The 21811-nt window shown below is 47.9% G+C and overlaps 1 protein-coding gene across 3 annotated transcripts in view; it reads right to left on the bottom strand.

Moving 5' to 3' along the window:
* Nucleotides 1-21811, bottom strand: part of EVL (Enah/Vasp-like) — a 133853-nt gene that overhangs the window by 70671 nt on the left and 41371 nt on the right. Inside the window, exon 1 of one of the 3 annotated variants that reach the window (XM_023520482.1) lies at nt 21116-21180. The exons of the other annotated variants lie outside the window; for them this stretch is intronic. Coding sequence (XP_023376250.1) covers nt 21116-21165 — 50 coding nt within the window. The 5' untranslated portion in view covers nt 21166-21180. Of the gene's footprint in view, nt 1-21115; nt 21181-21811 lie in introns of those variants that run through there. 3 annotated transcript variants of the gene reach the window in all.

The following is a 21811-nucleotide window of genomic DNA, read 5'->3' on the forward strand; positions in this document are numbered from 1 at the left end:
GGCTTCTGCTTCTCTGTTCTTCTGACTCCTGAACCCACTTAACTGTTCCTATCTCAGGGCCTTTACACCTGCGTGCCTCGCACCCCACGTTTTCACTTTCAGATTTTGCATGGCTGCCTCTTGTCATCACTCAGGTCTCGAAGTAAACGTCTCCACGATGGCACTGGCCCAGCTGTTCTCAACCACACTGTTCGATTTCGACTTGTTTGCATCTCTCGTTTATGATTTCTCGACTGTGTTCCCTGTGCGATTTCAGGACAAGACTCTCTGGTTCACCCCCTCTAGGTATCGCTGGCACCTAGAGTGGCTGCTGGGTGATGCCGACTGGGATGCCCACTTGGTCCCTTTTAAAAATCATCCTGGCCTTCAGAGCTCCACCGGAGATCCCACTTTCTCCTTCAAGTCTTTCCTGACGGCCCCCAACTTCTCAACTCTGTTGCTCTTCCTATCTACACCTATCCGTGTCTGTGCCGTGTGGCACCTATGGCTCGCACGCGTGGCCTCTCCATTTCCGAGGGCGGTCCCCAGCCCCACCTCCGAGCAGAGCCCAGCTCTCGCTCAGTGGGTAAAGGCGGAAGGAAGAGCACAGCATCAAGGCCGTTTCTCTCAAGTTTCTCACGCCTCTGCCTTTGTGTTTTCCTCTGCAAAATGGGAACAATAAAAGCGATATTTGCGACCTTCAGCATCGCTCTAAGAATTAAATGCAGTGACGGCCACTGGAGCGCGCTGTACACTGTCATGCATTCAAGAGAATGCCAGTACCCAGTCCGGTTACTGCACAGAGAATGTGCTCGTTGATGGAGAGCCAGAGCTGGGTCCTTCGTTTACTCACCACAGGCACCGTGGTGACTCAGGGATCTAAGTAAATGCTGATAACTATCAGTGGGAGAAAAACAAAAAGCGTACAGTTTTCTAGCTGTGCTAGAGAGACGGGGCATAAAACCTGGGCTGGGCTTTCGGTGGGCCACGAATTCACTCGCCGAAGACAAGCCCTGCCCCCACTCTGGGCCTCGATCTCCTGATCTGTGTCGCTCGGGGCTGCACCAGCCCAAGTCCAGTCCGGACTTCAAAATCATCACCAACAACGATGCAACTGTTTTTCCTCAAAAGAAATATTGAGGAATACTTAAACAAGATGGACCTTTAAAAAAAAAGATGGCTTTGCTTCTGCAATGCCATTTCCTGCAACGAGTAGTTGACAGGAGAGCCTCAGCTGCCCGGGAGTTTTTCGCAGTGTCATTTACGACTGAAAGTGACTTGGTCTCCATCTGCTCTGCGAGGTAACACACCTTGAAACGAGAAATACTCCACAGCTCCACCCACAAAAGGAAAATCAGCAAAATGATACGGTAGAAAACTGGCTGCGAAGGAGCGGGCATAAAGCCAACCACAAAAACCCAGCGTGTGTCCCCGCGTGGGACCCCGGGGCCTGGAGCGCGCGCAATTCCAGCGGCGTGGCCGAGCGCCTCTCCAACGCCCCCGTCTGCTGACCAGGGATGTCGGGCGAGCTCTGCTTGCTGTCACGTCAATTTAATAGCTCACCGCAAAATGCTTCTAGAGAATCTGAGGAGTGTCCTGGAAAAAATAGTGGATGAGGCTGTTCTGGTTGGTTCCAGCTCAGGTCCCTCCTCAGCCAGCCATGCGACCCTGAGCAAGTGCACACCGTCCTCAGGCTGGGCTCCCTTCCCTTCCTCATCCACCCAATGGGGTCAAAAGAACCAAACAAGAAAATTGGTAAAGCGCACTTTGGAAATTGCGAAGTGCTTTCAAGATGCGGGACTATAATTTTATGTGAAGACGCAAAGCTGTAATGAGTTAATCAAGCAATGCCCCAAATCCCAGAGGATCAAACTCTTGTCCTACCACGTACCAACTCGCACGGAGTCGTAGGTCAGGGGACAGTCATGCCAAAATGTAATGTCACCTTCAGAAAGACCACGCAGCACCGAATGTAGACGGTGCTGCTCGCACACGTGCTAAACGGCAACGGCCCTAGTGACCGACTGATGGCTCTTGAGCTGAGGTCGGGACGCTGCTGTCACAGTCCATGGAGTTTCTATCATAAAAGGAACCTCAGTTCTTTCCCCTTTGCTCAGTATTCAGAGAAAAAAACTTGAATGTTTTGGGCCAGTTTGGGGAGAAGGGTCAGGACCCATCCGCAGCACCTGAGCCGAAGCGCAACCCCTTCGAGAGATCAGAACCCCCGCACCCCGCGGCAGGTGTCTGACTTCTGCGTGCGTGCCTTCGACACAGAAGCCATTAAAGACCACGGGCATCAGGAGACCCGGGCACGTGTACTGGACAGACCGGCAGAGGCAGATGAGCGGGCTCTGTGGTGCCGTTGCTGTGTGACCTTGGGTGAGTCCTCTGCCCTCTGGTCCTTGATCTCCCCATTGGATAATGAGGGGATCAGGGATGATTTCTATGGTCCCTTTGGCTCTGTTATGACTCTGGGTTTCCTCTTGCCATCCCCCTGTCCCCTTTCTGGTCCCCGTACTCACACCGTGGCCATGGCTGAAAGGCAGAGCTCAGGGAACCTGAGGCGACGTCTGTGCTCCCACAGGCTACGGAGATCGGAGGACCACAGACCCTTGGGAGGCAGCAACTTGATTTTTAGACTCAACTTAAAACCAAACAGGAAAAGGAAGCTAAACCAGAGACAAAGGGGAAACAAACCCCAGTTAGAAACTGAAACCAGGGTAGAAAATGGAGAAACGAGGCTCCCAGGGCAGAGCCCCACCAGCGTGGGCGGCCTAGAGCCACCACAGGCCTAAACACCCGGGCTGCAAGCCCCCGGCTTCCTGTGAGGGAGGTGGTGCGGCTGGGGACTGGGGACTGGCCTCGCTGCTAACTCCAGTCCTGTCCTGCTCAGTGCCACATGCCAGGTCCTGGCCCAGCCTTTCTCATCTGTCATAGGAAGTGAAGGGTCAGCGTGATGGCTTCCTACGGCCTTCACGAAAGGCTCCAAGGACTCGGAAGTGTCCTCTCCTCGCTCATCCTCCAGAGAAGACTACCTGATGATGTTTCACTGTTTTACTTCACGTTTTGCTGTGGTAAACATTTTGGTCTTCTGTTGGGGAGACACTTCCCTCTCATGGTGACATTTCAGCCAGCAATTTAGGGCCTGAAAGGAAAGTGTTTGAGGAATGCTCTATAGAAACCTGGCTTTGTCGCTTGTTCATGAAGTGATCCAGGGGCTTCAGTTCTCTTAGGTGTCAAACGGGGCTAATGATCCTTATTTTGGCTGTCTCCACAGGGTCCTCGTGGCGGATAAGTTACATTCCCTATCTTTCATTCAAAATTTCCTGAGAACAGGGTCACACGTTGTGCTAGAAACTAGAGACAAACACTGTCATGAGCAGCTGTGCTTGGCCTTAAAGGTTTCTACGGTTTAGAAAGGAAGAGACCGACGTGTCAAGATGGTGTTATTGAAACGGTGAAAAACAGCTGTACAGAGTTCAGCACAAAAGAAAGATCAGCTCTGACTGACGAGCTGAAAGCATCTTGGATGCTGAAAACGTTCTTTTAAAAGGCTTTCAATGACACGCGCTTCCCTTTCAGTTCCAAGTTAGGTGCAAACCACAACTTTTGACACGTTACGGTTTTCATTTTTAGTTCAAAATATTTTCTATTCTTCCTTGTGATTTCTTCTTTTATCCGTGGATTACTTAGAACTCTTTTGTTTAAGGCCTAAATATTTGGTTGTTTTCCTATATCTGTTACCGGCATTAATTTTTAATTTGATTCTGCTGTGGTCAAAGGACACAGTATATTTTTCCTTTTTTTTCCCCTGGTATAATTCTAGCCTTTTAAATTTTATGTTTTATGGCCCGGCATGTAGTCTATCTTGGTGAACGTATTATGTGCACAAGGAAAGAACATGTATTCTGAAATTAGGTGCAGTGTTCTAAAGATGTCAATTAGGTCAAGTGTTGTTCAGATCTTCTATGTCCTTATGGGTTCGTTGTCGTTGTTTGTTTTTGTGTAATAGTTCTATAAACCAACGAAGGAAAGGTGTAAGGTCCGTGATTGTGGATCTGTCTATTTTTTCTCTTTAATTCTGTCGATTTTTATTTCATGTGTTTTGAAGCTCTTGTTAGGCACATATAGCTTTAGACTATTATATCTTCCTGGTGAATTGACCCTTTGATCAGTGTGCAATGTCCCTCCTTATCACCGGCAGCACTGTTTATTTTATATGATATGAATGTAGGCACACTAGCTTTCTTATGCTAATTGCCTGGTATATCTTTTTCTGTCCACTGTTGGTTTCCTATTGCTGCTGTAACGAACTACCACAAACACTGCCTATAACAACACAAACTAACATCCTAGCTTTGTAAGATAATAGGTCAGAAGTCTGACGTAGACCCTATGGGTCTCCCTGGGCTAGAGTCAAAGTGTTGGAAGCGTGACATTTCCTTCTGGAGGCTCCAGAGGAGAAAACTCTCCTTGCCTTTCCAGCTTCTGTGGGCCACCTGCACTCCCCAGCTCACGGTCCCTTCCTCCGTCTTCAGGGCCAGAAGTACAGCATCGCTATGGCCCTTCTTCCATCCTGATATCTACTTCAGAAAAGGGTCTCTTCTGTTGTCACTTTTTATGGCCATATTTGGAGGGTTTTTTTTTGGGGGGGGCTTTCCCCCATCTTTATTGAAGTATAATTGCCAAACACCGTGTATATTTAAGGCATATGACTTGATATTTTGATATGTGTATACATTTTGAAATAATCACCACAATCAAGCTAATTAACATATTAACCATCTCATATAGTTACCATTTTCTTTTCCTTTTTAGGTCCTCCACTTTTAAGGACTTAAGTGATTGGACTGGGCCCGCTGGATGGCTGCCCCACCTCAAAGCCCATAACTTTAATCTCGTCTGCAAAGGTTCCCTTTGTCACGTAAGGTAATACATTAATAGGTTCTGGGGATTAGGGTGGGGTGGTAGCATCACTTTGCCTACTATACATACTTTTATTCTCAACTTGCCTGTACCTTTATATTTAAAGCGTCTCTTGTAGACAACACATGAGATTGAGTCTTGTGTTTTCGTCAGGCCTGACGCTATCTTTTAATTAAAATACTTAGTCCGTTTATATTTTATTGTCATGGTTGGATACAGGTCTACCATTTTGCTACTTGTTTTCTGTCCCATCTGTTTTTGCTTTCCCTGTTCTTCTTTTGTTATATTCTTTTGAGTATACTAAGTATCTTTTAGAATTCCATTTTAACTTCGCTTTGACTTTTTAGCTATACCTCTTTATATTATTTTTAGAGGTCTTTCTAGGTACTACAATATGCATTCCTAACTTTGTGTAGTATACTTAGAATATGGTACCACTTCATGTAAAATGTAAGAACTTTGCAACTGTATAAATTCACTTCTATCCTTTCTGGTAGTCTAATGTATTACATATGCACTATACAATGTTATGTACTGTTTTAAATGGCTATGTATACAATAAAGATATATATACACATATTTAAATATGTACATACATATTTTAATTATAAAAAAGTCTTTCATGTTTACCCATTGTAATAGCCCGCTGAAATGTGAAAGGGTTAAAGAATAATTAAAACCTGAAACTGGACAAAGGAAGTCTATAACTTAGGCCTAGTTTCTGGAACCCCTAACCACATTCTGGTAATCATGAAACTTGTAACAATGAGCTCATACGCTAACTGCCAATTTTAGCCTGTGTAACCCTGCTTGCTTGCGTGGCATGAAAAATAATCAATTGTATATAAGCTGAAAATTACTGTTTGGCCATCGCCCATGGGAACACTGGCTATTGCCCATGGGAACATAGGCAATCACCCATAGGAACATAACATTCTAACAACAAGCTTTCTGCTTCTGTACTTCCCGCTTGCACACCTGACCAGTGGGTTGACAGGTAGTGAATAGGAGAAAGATGGACCTTTGTGTTTAAGACAGAATGAGGAATGGGATTTGGGGCTTAAAAACCTTGTATCTTGGCAATTCAGGGCTGCTCCTTTGCAAGGACAGCCGTCGGCTAATAAACTGTCTCCTGGTTAAGAGCACTCAAGTTGGGTCTGGTTATTCTGGACACAACACCCATATATTTATCCTTTCTTACATTTATCCTCTTTATTCTTTTCTAAACATCTGAGTTTCCTGGTATAATTTTTCTTCTGTCTGAAAAACTTCCGTCAGCATTCCTTATACATCAGGTCTGCTGGCAATAAATTCTTAGTTTTCTTTTATCTGAAAACATGTTAATTTTACCTATATAATTGAAGATATTTTGTCTAAATAGAGAATTCTGAGATTTTTTTTTTCTTTAAGGACTTTAAAAAAATGTTATTCTACTGCCTTCCAGCATCCATGGTGTCTGATGAGAAATCAGCTTCTGTATATACTGTCACCCTATGTATATACAGTATCATTTTTCTTCTGGTCTCTTAATATTTTGTTTTTCTTTGGTTTCCAGCAGTGTGGCTATGATGGGCGTAAGTGTGGTTTTCTTTACGTTTATCCTGTTAGGAATCTGCTGAGGTTCTTGGATGTGTCAGTTAAAGTCTTTCACCAAATTTGGGAAATGTCTGGTAATTATTTCTTCAAGCGTATTCTTTCGCTCTATTCTCTTTCTCCTTTCCCCTTGGGACTGCAATTACACATACGTGGAACTCCTATTATCCCACAAGTCACCAAGACTGTTAATTTTTCTCAATATTAATTCCCTGGCTTTCAGATTAGATGATTTCTATTGCTCAGTCTCCAAGTCCACTAATTCTTTCTCATAAAGCTGCTGATCTACTTTTAATCTCATCCAGTGTATTTTGAAATTTAATTTCTAATACCAGAATTTCCATTTGGTAAATTTTTTATAATTTCCATTTCTCTGAGATTCTCCATCTATTTGCCCATTTTATTCACCTTTTAAGTCTCTGAGCATACTTATAATAGCAATCTTGAAGAACTTGCCTGCTAATTCCAACTTCAAAGTCGCCTCAAGGTCTACTGACTGCTTTTTCCCCTTAAGTATATAGGTCATAGCTTCTGAATCTTTACTGTCCGCTAACTTATGATTGTATGTTAGACACTGTTGTTATACGCTGCAGAGAGTCTGGGTTTTATTGTTTTCCTGTAACAGTACTGAGTTTATCCTGGCGGGCAGGTAAATTATTAGCAGATCCTTTTGGTGCTGGTGAGCTTGGATTCTTTCTCAAAGTTCTATTTCCATTCTGAATTTAGCCCTAGGGTATGGACCGTAATCAAGGGCACAGTCCTTACACGTGAGGTGTGGCTTATAACAGCAATCTGGGGTGGCTGTTCTGGGGTCTCAACTGAATGCCCAAGGTGCTCGGCAAGGTCTGTTCATTCAGGTAACTGGGCTCTCCAAGATCTGCGCTGCATAACTTTTAGAATCATCGTTCAGCTCTTAGCCCTACCGTGGGCCATCTGTGCTAAGCCTCATGGAGAGTCTCATTCTACACATGCAGAGCCAGCCGGTCCTTAGCTAACAACCCGAAGTGAACCCCTTCTCAGAATTCTGCTATCCTTGTCCCTACTACGAAGCGTCGTCTTCTCTATCTTTGCGCTGCGATGTCCTGCTATTTCAGTAGCCTGAAATCCCAGGATCTGCCTCCTGAGCTCATTAAGATCAGCTTTTAGCTTGCGCTCCACCATCCTGTGCCACGACCAGAAGAGACCCCAGGCACAAAGCCAAAGCCCCTGTGGGCTTCTCGTGTGCGTTTCTTTCCTCAAGGATGAGAGTCCTGTGCTGTCCGTTCAATGCCTAAAACAGCAAGAATTTAATATTTTGTATGAGTTTCAGTATCCTTCATATATTCAGATGCTTTGAATATTTTGTTTGGTTTCATGATTTTTTTTTTTTTTTTTTGTCAACGAAGCAAATCTATTACCATTACTTTCTCATGGCCAGAAGCAGAAGTTGATTATGATTATTAAAGTACCAAAGGTATTCTTTCCTGTTCTGAGCCTTTCCTGAAGATGCTAGCCTCAGTGCAGACGTCCTCACTGTGAGGATGTGCCTGTCGCTTTCCCCTCTCGTTTCCTCGGTCCTCCACACACGTATTCTGTCTGTTCTTGGTTTCAATAAGTGAACTTCTGGGGGTCATTCTTTTAACTCCACCGTCTAGCTTTCATGAGGCACCAAACTAGAATTATGAGGAGGGAATGGAGAAAGATTTCTGGCCAGGGTGTCATGAGGTATGGATTTAGCTCCTGCTTTATTACCGACAGGCTACATATTCTTGGGCATTCATTTCCCCATTCTCGACTCTGGTTTCCTCGTCTGTTCAACGCAAAGACTGGCCATATTAATAACTATGGACTGCACGCACAGCACCGACTCCTAAATCGCAGGGGTCAGGCAATAGAAAATACTGGCAAAACAGAACGGAAACTGTTGACACTTAAAGCGCAATTTAGTAAGAAAGTCCTGTTTTAGTAAGGAAACGTCCTGTTTAAGGTAGTACCATATAATGCGTTACTATGAAGTGAGCTCAGAAGCTAGTACACTGTTTAAGATATAGTAGGTATAAGGTACATGCTGACTGCATGAATAAATATATGAGTGGGATGAATGAATGAAAGGATGAATGAATCAAAGGGAAGGGCTCTAAATCTCACGCAGGATTTTATTTTTATTTTTTATTTTTATTTCTTTACACGAGGCAACCCTTGGTTGACCTCACAGATTGCAAGGACCTTGTCAGCTTACAATCCCTTATCTATCTACCTACCTACCTACCTACCTACCTACCTACCTATCTATCTATCTAATTTTTTTTTCTATCTATCTATCTAATTTTATTTTATGCCTACGGCACCTCACGCAGGATTTTAAATGCTGAGGCATTTGGCTCTGAATTTTGAACACAGTAAATGCTCAATAAACAACTATACTGATGAATTCGAAGAGGTATTTTCCACAGGGAAAACGGTTTTGGTTTGGCGGAGGCCATCCAGCCAACTGTAAGTGTAATGCACATTTGCTTTAGTACAGATGGGACCAAATGATTTGCTTTGACTCTGATTTTGCATGGTTGCCAAAGGTGGCCTCACAACTCTGTTTTAAACAAATGACTCGTCTCTGGGTTTAATGGTCTCACGACGAGACTGAGGTCCCGTGAAAGAAAGAGATCTGCCCAGGGTCTCAAAATAGTGGCTGCAAAACTGAACTGGGAAACCAAGCTTCCTGATGCTCGCTCAGGGCTACTGTCCCCGAAGGAGCAAAATTCTTGAACATTCTTAAGTGACACTGTGTTTGCCAAAGAATAAATAATGGATGCCTCTTTCTTACATACACTGTCTCTTGGGGTCTTCTGACCCTTTGGGTTTTCCGTCTTGCAGGCTCATTGTCTCACAGGCCTTTAAAGAGAAATAAATCCTGCAATTTGAAATTTTAAACTTTTTTTTCCAATGACAAGATGCAAAAAAAAAAAAAAAAAAAAATCATATCAAATCAGACTGGTCTCTTTGAAGATTTTCTTTCTGCTCCGAGCTGCTCTGGGTGACCTACTGCTCTATCAGCCTGGAAGTCAGCCTGGCTTTCATGAGATTCAGGATATGGCTGGAGGAAAAAGTTGTCGAGACGAGTTATGATCATCAGTGCCCACACTGGCCTCAGAGCATTCCAGGAATTCATTGATTCATTCCATAATTCATTCCACTGATTAACCACAAACAGACACGCAGAACACACATCGCTGACTGATTTAGTCTTACTGATCCATCAGGGCAGGACAGAGCAGAAAGTATTAACACTTTGGTTTCTTGCTAGTCGCCCACCCCCAGCCTCAAGCTCCTCCAGCGGGTGTGTGGCACAGAAGGAAGTCAGGACCGGGGTTTACCGTCCCACCTCTTCCTTTCTGACGTGTGCTCGCCTACGAAAGGGAAGAAGTGTCACCAGTCTGTTCTAGATGAGAGTTCTGGTGAGGATCAAAGGAGTCGATTGGTGAGAAAGGCGCTCTGCAAACCAGAAAGCACCACGCCACAGTGAGAGGTGCATGTAACAAACGTGTTGGGCGCGTGTGCAAAGACATGCACCGTGCTAAACACAAATACCATGGATGCAAAGTTAAAAAACATATAGTCCCTGCACTCAAGAGGACAATCAGACATAACACAGTGTGGCGAGTACGATGGTGGGGAAGCTCAGGGTGACATGGGAGCGCAGGAGGGTCCCAGTCCGGGCAGCTGGAAAAGATGACCGTGAAGAGGTGGCATGAACAGAATATTAGGGAAGGTACCAGAATCTAGAAAATATCCCTCTCTCCCTTTTTTATTTAATTCTCAAATAAATCCACGAAGTGGGCACTAATTTTATTATTACCTCTACTGTATATAAAGCAGTGGCTCCCAATCTGGGTAGGGGAGGGAGGCGTCACTGACACTTCGTGTCACCCAACAGGGATGCTGCGGAACATCCTACGATGCACAGAACAGCCCCTTCACAAATGTCAGTTGTGTCGGGGTCGAGAATGCGGCCCATGGAAAGAAGCAACTGTTCCAAAGGGCCACAGCAAGTCAGCGGCGGGGCTGGCACCTGGAGGAGGTCCCCCGCGACGTGGCACCTGGAGCGGGCTGCCTGGGCTGTGTCCTATACGGGTTGCACGGTCTACCCCGGGTGGCACAAGAAAAGGGCATGAAGGAGCATGGGCGGGGACGCTCCAGTCCTGGCATGCACACTCCCCCGGACTCCGAGCAGGGACACTGAGGACAGGAGAGGAGGGGGAGACAGACCACAGTGAGGGGCGAAGCAGGCGGCGCCCCGACTCAGACTGAACACCCTGCGGCCCCTCCGCAGTGATCTGCATCTGAGAAGGCTTGTGTCACACTCTCAGTCACAACAGCCGCACGCCAGGGAGGTAAAGATAAATATTTTGATCTTCCAAAACCCAGGAGAGGAAACGCTTTACCGCGGTCCCAGAGCTTTGCAGAGAGGCAGGCTCAGGGGCAGACACCCGCTCAGGCGCCTCGCGCCAGCCCTGCACACCTGTCCCACACTCCCTGCAGCCCATGGAGGGGACAGGTCTCTCTGAAAGGGCCTTCCTGTGAGCTAAAGGAGATGACATGTGAACCGGGTGACACGCCGGCACAGCAGCTGCAGGAGGGCGAGCACTCGAAACGTCCTGGTGACCGGGCACCCAGGAGCAGGGAGGCACTGCAAACCCGGGCTCTGCTCCCTGCGCGAGCTCAGGGGTCTGACGTCAGGGGAGTCATCTGGCTTCTCTGCGCATCCCTGGTGACCCTGAGGTCACCTCTAACCGCACCCCACCCTGCTCCAAACACAGTCCGTCCTGAGACTCTGCTTTCCAGAAGCTGAAGATACTGCCTTCTAGTGTTACTGGGAAGGCAGCTCGTATGGCTGGGCTCCTCAGGCTAGGCTGACAGGCAATAGAAGTACTGTCAATGAATTAATTTAAAACGACTGAATCCTTTAAAAAACCTTTGCGCAAGTTTTCTGACTGCTGTTTCGAGCAGTCTTGCTGAGGACTGACTTAACGCCCTCATGCTCACACTTCCCGTAGAATCGCGCACTGACGTGCGCCGGGTGGCACATGTCACAAGGGTGTGGCAGGGTGCTGTGGATCGGGCACTGGGCGGGGAGTCAGGAGACAAACTACACCTGCTCTGGGGTCTCGGGCAAACGACTTAAACGTCAGGGCCTTAGTTTCCTCATCCGTCAAGTGAGGGCCTGGATAAGCCGGCCACCGACCACCCCCAGCGCGGACCCTCCCCCACCACCAGTCTCTCAGGCGGTCTGAGTCCCCGTTTCCTCATTTCTACTCTGCTTATGAAGATCAGGTAAAACAACGAACGGGAAAGACTTGAAAAGCAGAACATTCCACCTGTCGGCGAAGCTTGTCGGAGGGGCGGAGCTTAGCGCTTTGCTTTATTGACTCCAAGGGCCATTCGGACTGATGCCACTTTACTCACGCACAGGGAGCTTGAGCAGTGGTTCCGAACTAAGGAATCGCAACTCGCTTTTGTGTCGGGAAAAGTTCTACAGAAAACTGCATTGCAGGTAATTACCATGAGGCACCGACATTTGTACAAGTCACACTTTTCCCCATTACAAAACCAAATCAAAGCGTTGCCTCGAACATTGTTCTCGCTAGTTTCCGTGCAGCACGGTTTCCATACAGGTCTTTCCAGTAGTGAGGCAGACTTACATGGCAGACGTCCTGTAGGTCAGGGGTCCCCAATCCCTGGGCCACGAACTGGTACCTGTCCGTGGCCTGTTAGGAACCGGGCCTCAGCAGGAAGGGAGCGGCGGGCGAGTGAGCAAAGCTGCTTCCCAGCGCCGGCGTCACCGCCTCAGCTCCGCCTCAGATCCTCAGGCGTTAGATTCTCATAGGAGCGCTGGTTCCCTGGGGCCAAAAAGGTTGGGGACCGCTGCTCTAAGTGACACTCATTTCCTGGTTTGGGGGACTTTCCTCAACTTCCACTTAATTTTACCTCAATTTCATCAGTTTGGATCTAGCTAATAACAGAGTTCATGATTTAAAAAAAAAAAAAATTCTATCGTCCCAGTTTGGAATCTATAAACTAATGCATTTGTCATTGACACACGTCACTAAAATCTTTCCATACTAACAGTGGGTGTGTAAATCCGCCAAGCTTTGCCACCTCTGGATGTCCACCCGTCCCGCACTTCAGTAGAAGCTTCTCAAAGTCGTCGGCCTTGGAGGCAGCTGTGACAGTGAGCAGACGCAAGCCCTCGAGGAGTGCGTCAACTCCGGCTCTTCACAAGGCACTTTAGCTGTTGCTTAGTGACGCCCGACTGCCCAACTTCAGCCTCTCTCCTACCTCGCGTTTGCTGCCAGAAACCGTGTCCCTTACCAAGGTCCTGCCACACTGGTTCAGAAGAGACCCGTAAGCCCTGTGGAGAGGACGTCAGGGTGGACACTCCTTGCCTTGTCCGTCTGCAGTGACCACGGCGCTTACGTCCTTTGGGGCACCCGCCTGGCCAGGGTCACTCCCTCCTTCCCCCTCTGGCCCCCTGGCGACCCACGTACAATGCTTCCACAGGGCACAGCCAAAAGGGACGTCTTTCGATGACGTGTACGAGGCCGCTCCACCACCAACCCGAGCAAGCTGGGCAGGGGCTGTGGTGGTCATCTCTGCAGCCCCAGGCCCGGACACAGGACCAGACCGGACAGCTGCTTATGAATGGAGGACTACTGGATGGGGGAGGGCTGACTCGGAAAGCGAAACGGCCTGACCCAAGGACCTAGACAAGTCCCGGCTCCGTCCTTGGGCAGCAGCGGGACCCTAGGTAAATCTCTCCAGCTCTCTACCTTGCATATTTTGTCACCTGTAAGATGCAGTGACTGGTTCTCATTCTGCCGTGGGACTGATGTAGAGACAGTGGAGCTAGAAGCCGTGGGCACACTAGAAAGCTAGTGCAAATGTGAAAAGTTTTTATTTTATTTTATTTTATTTTTAAACTTGAAGATCTAATTGGCTTTATTAAGCAATGCATGAATCTGGTAGCATCTGATCTAGCGAATGGAAGGGAGCTCCCCGGGTTGTTTTTATTTTTAAAAAACCTCTCCTTGCCTGGCATTTGGGATAGCGGCTGCCATTAAAACATCTGCCCTGCAAACACGAAGGATGCTGGGCTGAACCCACGCACTGGCATTTTCCATAGAACCTTAAGCTTAGGAGACACGCATTTTGTGGTACAGAGCAAAGGGCCCTGGCCCAGGAGGCATGAGGCTCGGGCTGATGACCTTGGCTTCCCCAAAAGTCCCAGGAGCCCTACAAGTGAGTCCCCTCTCTGGGGCTCAGTGTCCCTATACACAGAGAGACACTCGGGTAATCTCCAAGCCTCCTGCTGGCTCCTGTCTCCAGGCTGACCAAACTAAGATGGCTTTTCAGTGGTCTCTCTTTTTGCTGCCCCCCACCCCCGTCCTTCCTCAGAGCCCACAGGCCGCTTTGGTGACCTCTCCTCTAGGCAGCAGGCTCACCGCCCCACGACAGCATTCAACACAGCGGCTGGAATTAGGGACTCTTCCGTCATCTCTAGTCCTAGCCTTTCCTCCAATAGCTTCTATTTTAATTAATGCTACCAAAATTTATTTGGCCGGCAATCTGCAAATTTATCTCCTATTCCTCACTGTCTACATCCAAGAACTGATAACCCAGATCAAACCTTAGCACTTCTCACCTGGGCTAATTCTGCAGCTTCTAACTGGCTTCCCTGCCTCCTGTTACGGCTCCTTCAAACCCATCTTCCACATAGTTCCAAGAGTGACCAAGACACGACACAAATCTGATGTCATGTATCCACATCTCGCTCTGGGGAGGAGACCCTGATGGAAACTGCGATGCCAGAAGCTGGTTACCAGCGCTCCGCACACCGCCCTCCCTGTGCGCTCGGCCGGAAGGCAGGCCGACCAGCTGTTACCTCCGGCTGGTGTGAGGCTCAGGTGAGACTGTCCCCCCAGAAGCCTTTCGTGACTCACCCCGCGGGGCCTGTGCGTTGGATGCCCACGCCCGCCCCAGGTTTGCTGTGGCTCCGCTCGGACCCCGCTGTAAGGACTGTGGCCTGTGTCTGGCTCTGTCTGTACCGGGGGCTCTTGGAGGAGCTGCCACGTTTTATCCGTCTGTCCTCCCCAGCGCCTGGCAGACTGCAAGAGTTCCACCTATGCGTGTTCTCCCATGGTCTTTGGCTGAAGCTTTCTGGGCAGTTTTAACATGGGATTCTAGAGCAAGGCATTGGTGGTGGTGGTGGTGCTGTGTGTGTGTGTGTGTGTGTAAGCAAAACCTCTATGCTTAGGAAATGTTGCATGTCACAAAAAATTAAAATATTTAAAGAGAGAGAAAGTAAAATCTCTCCCTCCTGTCCCAGCTCCCTCCAGGGGCAACTACTGGTACTAGTTTCGAGTACACTCTTTCCCAGCCGTCCTACACACATTCAGGCGTGTTTGTGGGGCCCCGACTGCCCCTTCCCTCACAAATGGGTGAGCACCATACCCCCCGTCCTACACCTCAGGTGCACAGGTGGGCTTGGGGATCCACACAACGCCCGAAGTCGCCTGCAATGCTGTGGCTTAAGCATGCTGCACCCATGGCGGGGCTGAGTCCATAACCTGCATTCATTTCTCAAAGGTGCTCCCGGCCTCCGAAGAGAGGCCTCCCCACCGCGGGAAGCTCGCGAGTCGCCGAGCCCAGGGACTGCTGCTGAAGCACCCCTGCTCGGGGGGCTGCAGGAGGCGGCCTCTCCACGGCGCTCTTAGCAGCACCAGAGAAGCGAGGAGCAAGTCACAGAGTATTCGGAAACTTCTGATGTCAGTGCAAGGCTCACACAGAGCGAGGAGCGCCACACGCAGCTGGACATTCTATCTGGCCCGGCGCGTTGAAGTCCATTTGTTAAATGCACCAATGTCATAGAGGTCTCTGGGTTACTTTCTAGTCTCAGTTCATGGGGACTCTGGCGCTGCACTGTCCAATACCATAGCCTCATGCCACTGTGACTAGGAGCACCTGAAATGTGGCCAATCCAAACAGAGAGGTGACGAAGTGGAAAGGACATAGCAGACTTCGTCAACAACTCATTAATAATTTTTACACCGATTACAGGTTGAAATTATAATATTTTGGCTATAGTAGTTTAAATAAATACATTGTTAAAATTAACATTTCTGTGCTTTTTACTTTTCTTACTTAGGGCTATGAAACACTGAAAATTCCACGTGGGGCTTACACTCAAGGTGTATGACGTGTTTCTACTGGACAGAGCACTGAATGTCGCACTACTCACTATTCGACACTGACGTTCCCCATCAGTGACTGATGAATTCCTACGTTCGAAGTGTTCGATTCTTTCTCACAGACACAGAGAATGGGTTGCTGGTTGTGGGAGGGAACTTGGTGAGGGATGAAATGGGTAAAGGGATCAAGAGGTAAAACTTCCAATTATAAAATGAGTAAGTCGTGGGGATGTAAGGTACAGTCAATAAAATCGTACTAACTCTGTATAGACTTTTTGTGGTGATCACTTCACAGTGCATACGAATGTCCAAACACCATGCTGTACGCACGAAACTGACATGGCGCTGTACGCTGATACGTCAATAAAAAAACGTACTGCTCTTAGCAAATCAAAAGCAAAGATTTCAGGGAGGATTTTCTAAGTCAGGTATTATTACTGTCACACAAATAAAAAACAGTTCACCAAAAACACCTGGGAAAATACCCTCAGACAGACAAATGTATTTATGGGGTCTGAGTCCACGGTGAAATCCATTCGGCAATACCCAGTTAAAAATGTCAAATCCGGGATATACGTGTAACACTATTCTCTTTTAAAGACATTTACTAAGTACCTACTGTGTGCTGCGTTCTTCCTATTTATTAGCTTAGAGAGGACTGAAACCTGGAGAGTGGCTCAAGGCCACACGGCTCGTGTCAGGCCAGCTGGACCCCAGGTCTCCGTACCACAGCATGCTCTGTCCATCCCTCTTTGCTAACAGTCCGCCTTTTTATTCACGTTTGCCTCACACTTTATAGTTTACAAAGTGCTTTCAGACACATTATGTCATTTAATTATCCAAAGTACTCCGGGAGTGGACGTAGAGGTTATCAGTCACCATATAAGAGGGGGCATTAAAAGCCTAGCGTGGAGGACCCGCCCTACATCTCATGGCTTGGCAGGGCATGCTATTATACCTAGGAATTCTGAAAATAAAAGCTCAACATCCTTTCAAAAGTATCCTCTTTATTCTTCCTCCTTTTAATTAATACTGATTACTTTCCCGGTCTTGGAGTTAGAACAAGAATAACCACATGCATATTCAATGACACCATTATTTTTAAACACCTATTACCGCACAGTATAGACTCATGCATTATAAACACAGAAACAGCACCATGAATTCATAGCGTGATGTTTTATGGACCAAACAAATTACACACACAGACAGGAAAGGCTGTAAAGAGTTAAATGGAGAAGCACTCGGGAGAAACCTGTCCTCTTGGTCTCTAACGTCCCTGGGAGGCATCTGAGAGGCATCTGACTGTATCTGTTTGACAAGGAAACCCTCTGGTGCGTGGGGGGGCGGGGAGGGGCGGTAAAAGCAGACGAACAGGAAGATCCGCGCAGAGGTTTAATTTCTTGGGAGCGAACTGTGTTCATTGTGTAAGAGTCAGGTTTTGTTTTGCCCAGGTGAGTTTTCTGAGGAGCAGGTGAGCAGCGGCTCCAGCGGCTCCCTGCCCTGATGCTTACAGTCAAAACGGGGAAACACAGAAACGGAAGTCGCCCGAACGTGGCGAAGACGCGGCCTGCGGGCGGACAGACCAGAGAGGGGGCCGGTCCAGCCCGGAGCGGGGAGGCGGCGGGGACAGGGGTAACGACGCGGTGGACCAGGAACGGGAGTGAGAAGGAGTCAGAAGAAGTACAGTAATTTTTAAAATGTGCAAAAACGGAGAGCAAAGAGAAAGCAGAGAAACGAAAGGAGGCTGCGGGAGTCTGCAGCAGGGAGCGAAGTGCCAGTGACAATCGCCCCGTCCCGAGCCATGTGCTGAGTGTCGGTGCCAGAAGCGAGCGCGGCGAGGGACAGAAACCAGCAAGAACAACGCGGTCACCACCTCGGACCCCACGCCACAGGGGACACAGGGGGTGCTGATGCTGACCCCAGGCGGGAAACCGCCTGCCGCCCCGAACTTCCTCGCGTGGGGTTCACTCGACATTTCTGTAAATCTAGTTCTTTTATCCACATTTTGCACCCAAGTCATTAATTTTCAACTCTTCCATTTTACTTCAAGTTCCATTTTAAGAAGGCTGACGAGGACTTTTTTAAATTAGAAAATTGACTGAACTTCATCCTCACCAACAGTGGAAAAGCTAGAAAAGCTGAAATTACGGGGCAGTCGTGGGAGGCATTCTGTTTAAAGTGTTTATCTGCGGGGTCTCTGCCCCACGGTTTCACTTTGAAAAGTTCACTGTTCCTCTTCGTCGCCCTTTTCCCTTCAGGTCTCACGCTTATTTGGTGTCCAGGTTAGGGACGCCATCTTCTCTGAACTGTCAGCGGCAGGACCGGTTCCGGGCCCTGCGGGGGACAGTCCCTGCTCCTGGGTTTGGGAGAGGCAGGACACAGTCGAGAGAACCCAAAGGAAGTCATAAAACTAACCCACAACCCAAACCTGCCACTGCTCTTCTAATCTTTGTGAGTAAACAAAGCCACATTCTTCTGTCTTTACGGCGTCAGGCGCACAGTAAAACCCCATGGCACACGGGGCCCTAAGCTGGAACGAGACAGCTCCCCACCCAGGCTGTGGCCTCTGCTGTGTGTTCAAGGCTCTCGGTGAAGTTCTAGCATTATTGTGTTTGAGCTTTTATTATAAGCAGTTATTAATTAAAACTGGCTTATTGAAAAGTTTAAGGATGCGAAGGGGCAGGCGAAATGCAAACCCAGTCCCCCTCTCCACATTAAGACGGTCACCGATTTGGGACGAAGAGGCCTGGCCATCCAGGCCGTGAGGGCATGAGACAGCGGGGAGGCGGTGGTGGCCCCTCATGCCCGCCGTCTCGGTCCGCTGCCCCTGCGCTGTGACATGGCAGGGCAGGCTACCTCGGCCCCGCAGAGCTGGAAGGCTGTCCTGGGAACAGCATGAGAAGATCCTTTGTCTGAAACCCGTCATGTTTGCTTCGCCCATGCTTAGGAATTCTCTCCACTTGCCGCAACTTTAGATTTTAATGTTTCTTCCTAATTCTATTGGGCATGGCCGATGTGGCGCTTCATTAAACCACAGTGCCTCTGGCTCCCTCAGCGGGTACCCAGGCCCCTTGGGGCTACTTCAGCTCCCCATCCTGGCTTCCCACCCAGGACGGACTTCTGGGCCAGCCTTCCCTCGACACAGGGCGAGCGAGGAAAAGCGACAAACAGCAGTCAGTAGGCTTGAGTTCTGGTCCGTGATGAAGTTCTGACCCTTTCTAGATGTTTCTCCATCTGTAAAAGGGAGTAAATTTCCAACTCGCTGAGTGTGGTGTTAATTAAATAGCCTATTGTAAATAGAGTTCTGGGCACTTAACAGCAACATCAAACAGAAGACATCTCGCTGCATCCCTAAGGTTGAGCTCTGAATGAATAAAGGAAGATTAGAGCTGCTCAGTAATGTCACTTCCTTTCCCGCTGGAAACGCCTCCAGGGACCCTGACACGCCTGCCTCACAAAAGTGAATGCTGTGTCCAACAAAGGGACCCTAGAGGACACCCAGAGAGCTTTTCTTGGTTCTAACATGGCCTTTTACTCTTCTAAAAGCACACCCTGTGCCCTTCACGGACTGTCCCTCGGACACGGTCGTCGGTCCCCGCACCATCCTCCTCTCTTTCTTTGAAATGTGCCGTGTTAGTCAGCGAGGGTGGCTTAGCAACAGAAACTTACTTCCTCACAGTTCCGGAGGCTGGAAGTCCAAGATCAAGGTGTTGGTGGGTTTGCTTTCTCCTGAGGCCTCTCTCCTTGGATTACAGGTGGCTGCCTTTCTGCTGTGTCCTCACGTGGCCTTTTCCCTGTGTGAGCTCCTGGCATCCCTTCCTCTTCTTATAAGGACACCAGTGCTGTTGGATAAGGATCCACCCTTATGATTGCATTTAACCTTAACTTCCTCCTAAGGCCCCATGTCCAAATACAGTCACACTGGGGGTTAGGGCTTTGGCCTACCATTCCGCGGGGTAGAATCTGGTCCAAAACAGTGTCCTAGACCACAGAACTCTGATAACAAACGCCCGACTGACTACAACACTGTGAGTGACAGTCCTGAAGAGGACTGGTATGGTCATCTCCTCAGGAGGAAAAAAATGCTAAAGGTATTAGTCTGCTTTTTATTTATCTTGCACAGTTTTGTATTATTTGGGATTCTTTAGATTGTAAGTGACAGATACTAAGAGGAAAAAAAATAGAATTTATTATTTCGCACAGTGTGACAAAACCCAACCTTGTGGATCAGCCTAACGTAAGCCGGGCTGGACGTCGGCAGCACAGGCTCAGTGATGCCATGCGAATCCGGATTCTTTGGCCGTCACTGAATTCCACCCCCCTCTCTGTTGCCTTCACTTTCAGACAATCCTTCCCCACGTGGTGGAAGGAAGCTACCAATGACAAGGCCTTCATGATCCTGACAGCTCTGGATCCCAGAAAAAAACAGCATCTTTCCTGAGAGCTCTCACCCGAGGCCCATGGAGGACTCCTGGATGGCAGACCTAGCCATAAACCCATCACCACAGCCAGGGGATGGAGTCTTGTCCAGGCCAGGCCTGTGTCGTGTGTCGGCCCAAAGCGAAGGTGAGGAGTCAGGTCTACACGACCCACCTGACCAGGTCGATTACTATGCAGTGGCCTCCAGGTCCCCTTCCTAACCCCCCTCTCCAAACTGGCTGCTGGGCGAACAGTATCTTTCTAGGAATAATGATGCTATTCCAGCAGACAAATAGGTATGCTAAAAAATTACTTAATTGTCTCTCTTTTGAAATATTTCTTGATCATTGTGCAACATCTTACCTATTGGAATGCTCTCAAACTCATATCCGCGTCTTTGCCCAGCTGCTAAAACAAATGACGTTTGAAGCGGCGAAGAACACCCTCACGCATCTCAACACACTCCGTAAGAACCGCACGCACACGCCAAACCGCACACGTTTCTCCCGACAGTCCTGACAAAGAGCTGGACTTCGCCACAGAACATGGAGACCAATTACAACACCAAGAGGGCGATAAGTCAGAAATTCCTTTAAACACACACACACACAGATGGACACGTCCGAGGGAATGAACAGTGTAAAAAAACAAAACAAAGCAACATGCACGCTATTGAATGAGATTCACCATTTTGGAACTGTCCAAAAATTTCTCACTGCCAGGGACATGTCAGAAACAGACACATAAAATGCTTCAGCAGTCCAAACTGGGGTACACACAAGGCAAATGAGAGAAATGCGGTTCCTGATCTTCTAACTGAGAGACTTTATTAAACTCCAAAAACATAACACCCAGCAAAAGCACAGTTTAGAAGGAAAATTCAAGGAAAACAGTGTCATTTCAAAACGATTTCACTGGATGTCAATCATATATCTCAATAAAACTGAAAGAAAAAAAATTCAGTTGTAACATACCAGTTATAGATAGAACCCAGAGACACAGAAGACAAAATTCGTTCATTCATCTAGCGGCTGTTAATTGTCCTTCAAACAGCTGGTGGGGGCCGTGCTAAGACTGAGATAGAAATGAGCTTGGTAAATAACAAAAACGACTTTGAGTTTTACTGTTTCAAAACAGCTTTGCGTATATAATCACACTATTCCTCGCAATGACCCCATTTTACAGACAAGGCAAGTGAGACCCCAAATGATTTGCCCCCCAATTCCACGGCTAATAAGAGCAACAGCCTGAACTCAAATGAGACTTCATTCGGATCTGATACTCTTTTACCCTCTTCCATGGTGTATTTTGCCCTGAAGAGTCTCTTCTTCCCCCATTTCTAATTCCCAGGTTCAGATTACCTTTCCACTGTAGCAGAAAACTGAAAATTAAGTGTTAGTCAACAAAAGCTCCTCTATCAACATGTGGGGAAACTCAGGAGCAAGATTTCTACCTCCGCAAGACATCTCGGAGCCCTCATGCTACAGGGAGCACACGATCTTTCTCAAACAACTGACCACTGACCATGAAGCCTCCGGTATGACTAAGACGGCAGCCCAAAGCAAAGATCCCAGAGTCAGATGGCACTGGGTTCATCACACACTGGGTCCAGCTCTGTGTGATGCGGGATCAGTTATTCAGCCAGTGTAGATGCCTTGCCTTTTTTTTTT

Source organism: Pteropus vampyrus, unplaced genomic scaffold (assembly GCF_000151845.1).
Source record: "Pteropus vampyrus isolate Shadow unplaced genomic scaffold, Pvam_2.0 Scaffold268, whole genome shotgun sequence".
NCBI lineage: Eukaryota > Metazoa > Chordata > Mammalia > Chiroptera > Pteropodidae > Pteropus > Pteropus vampyrus.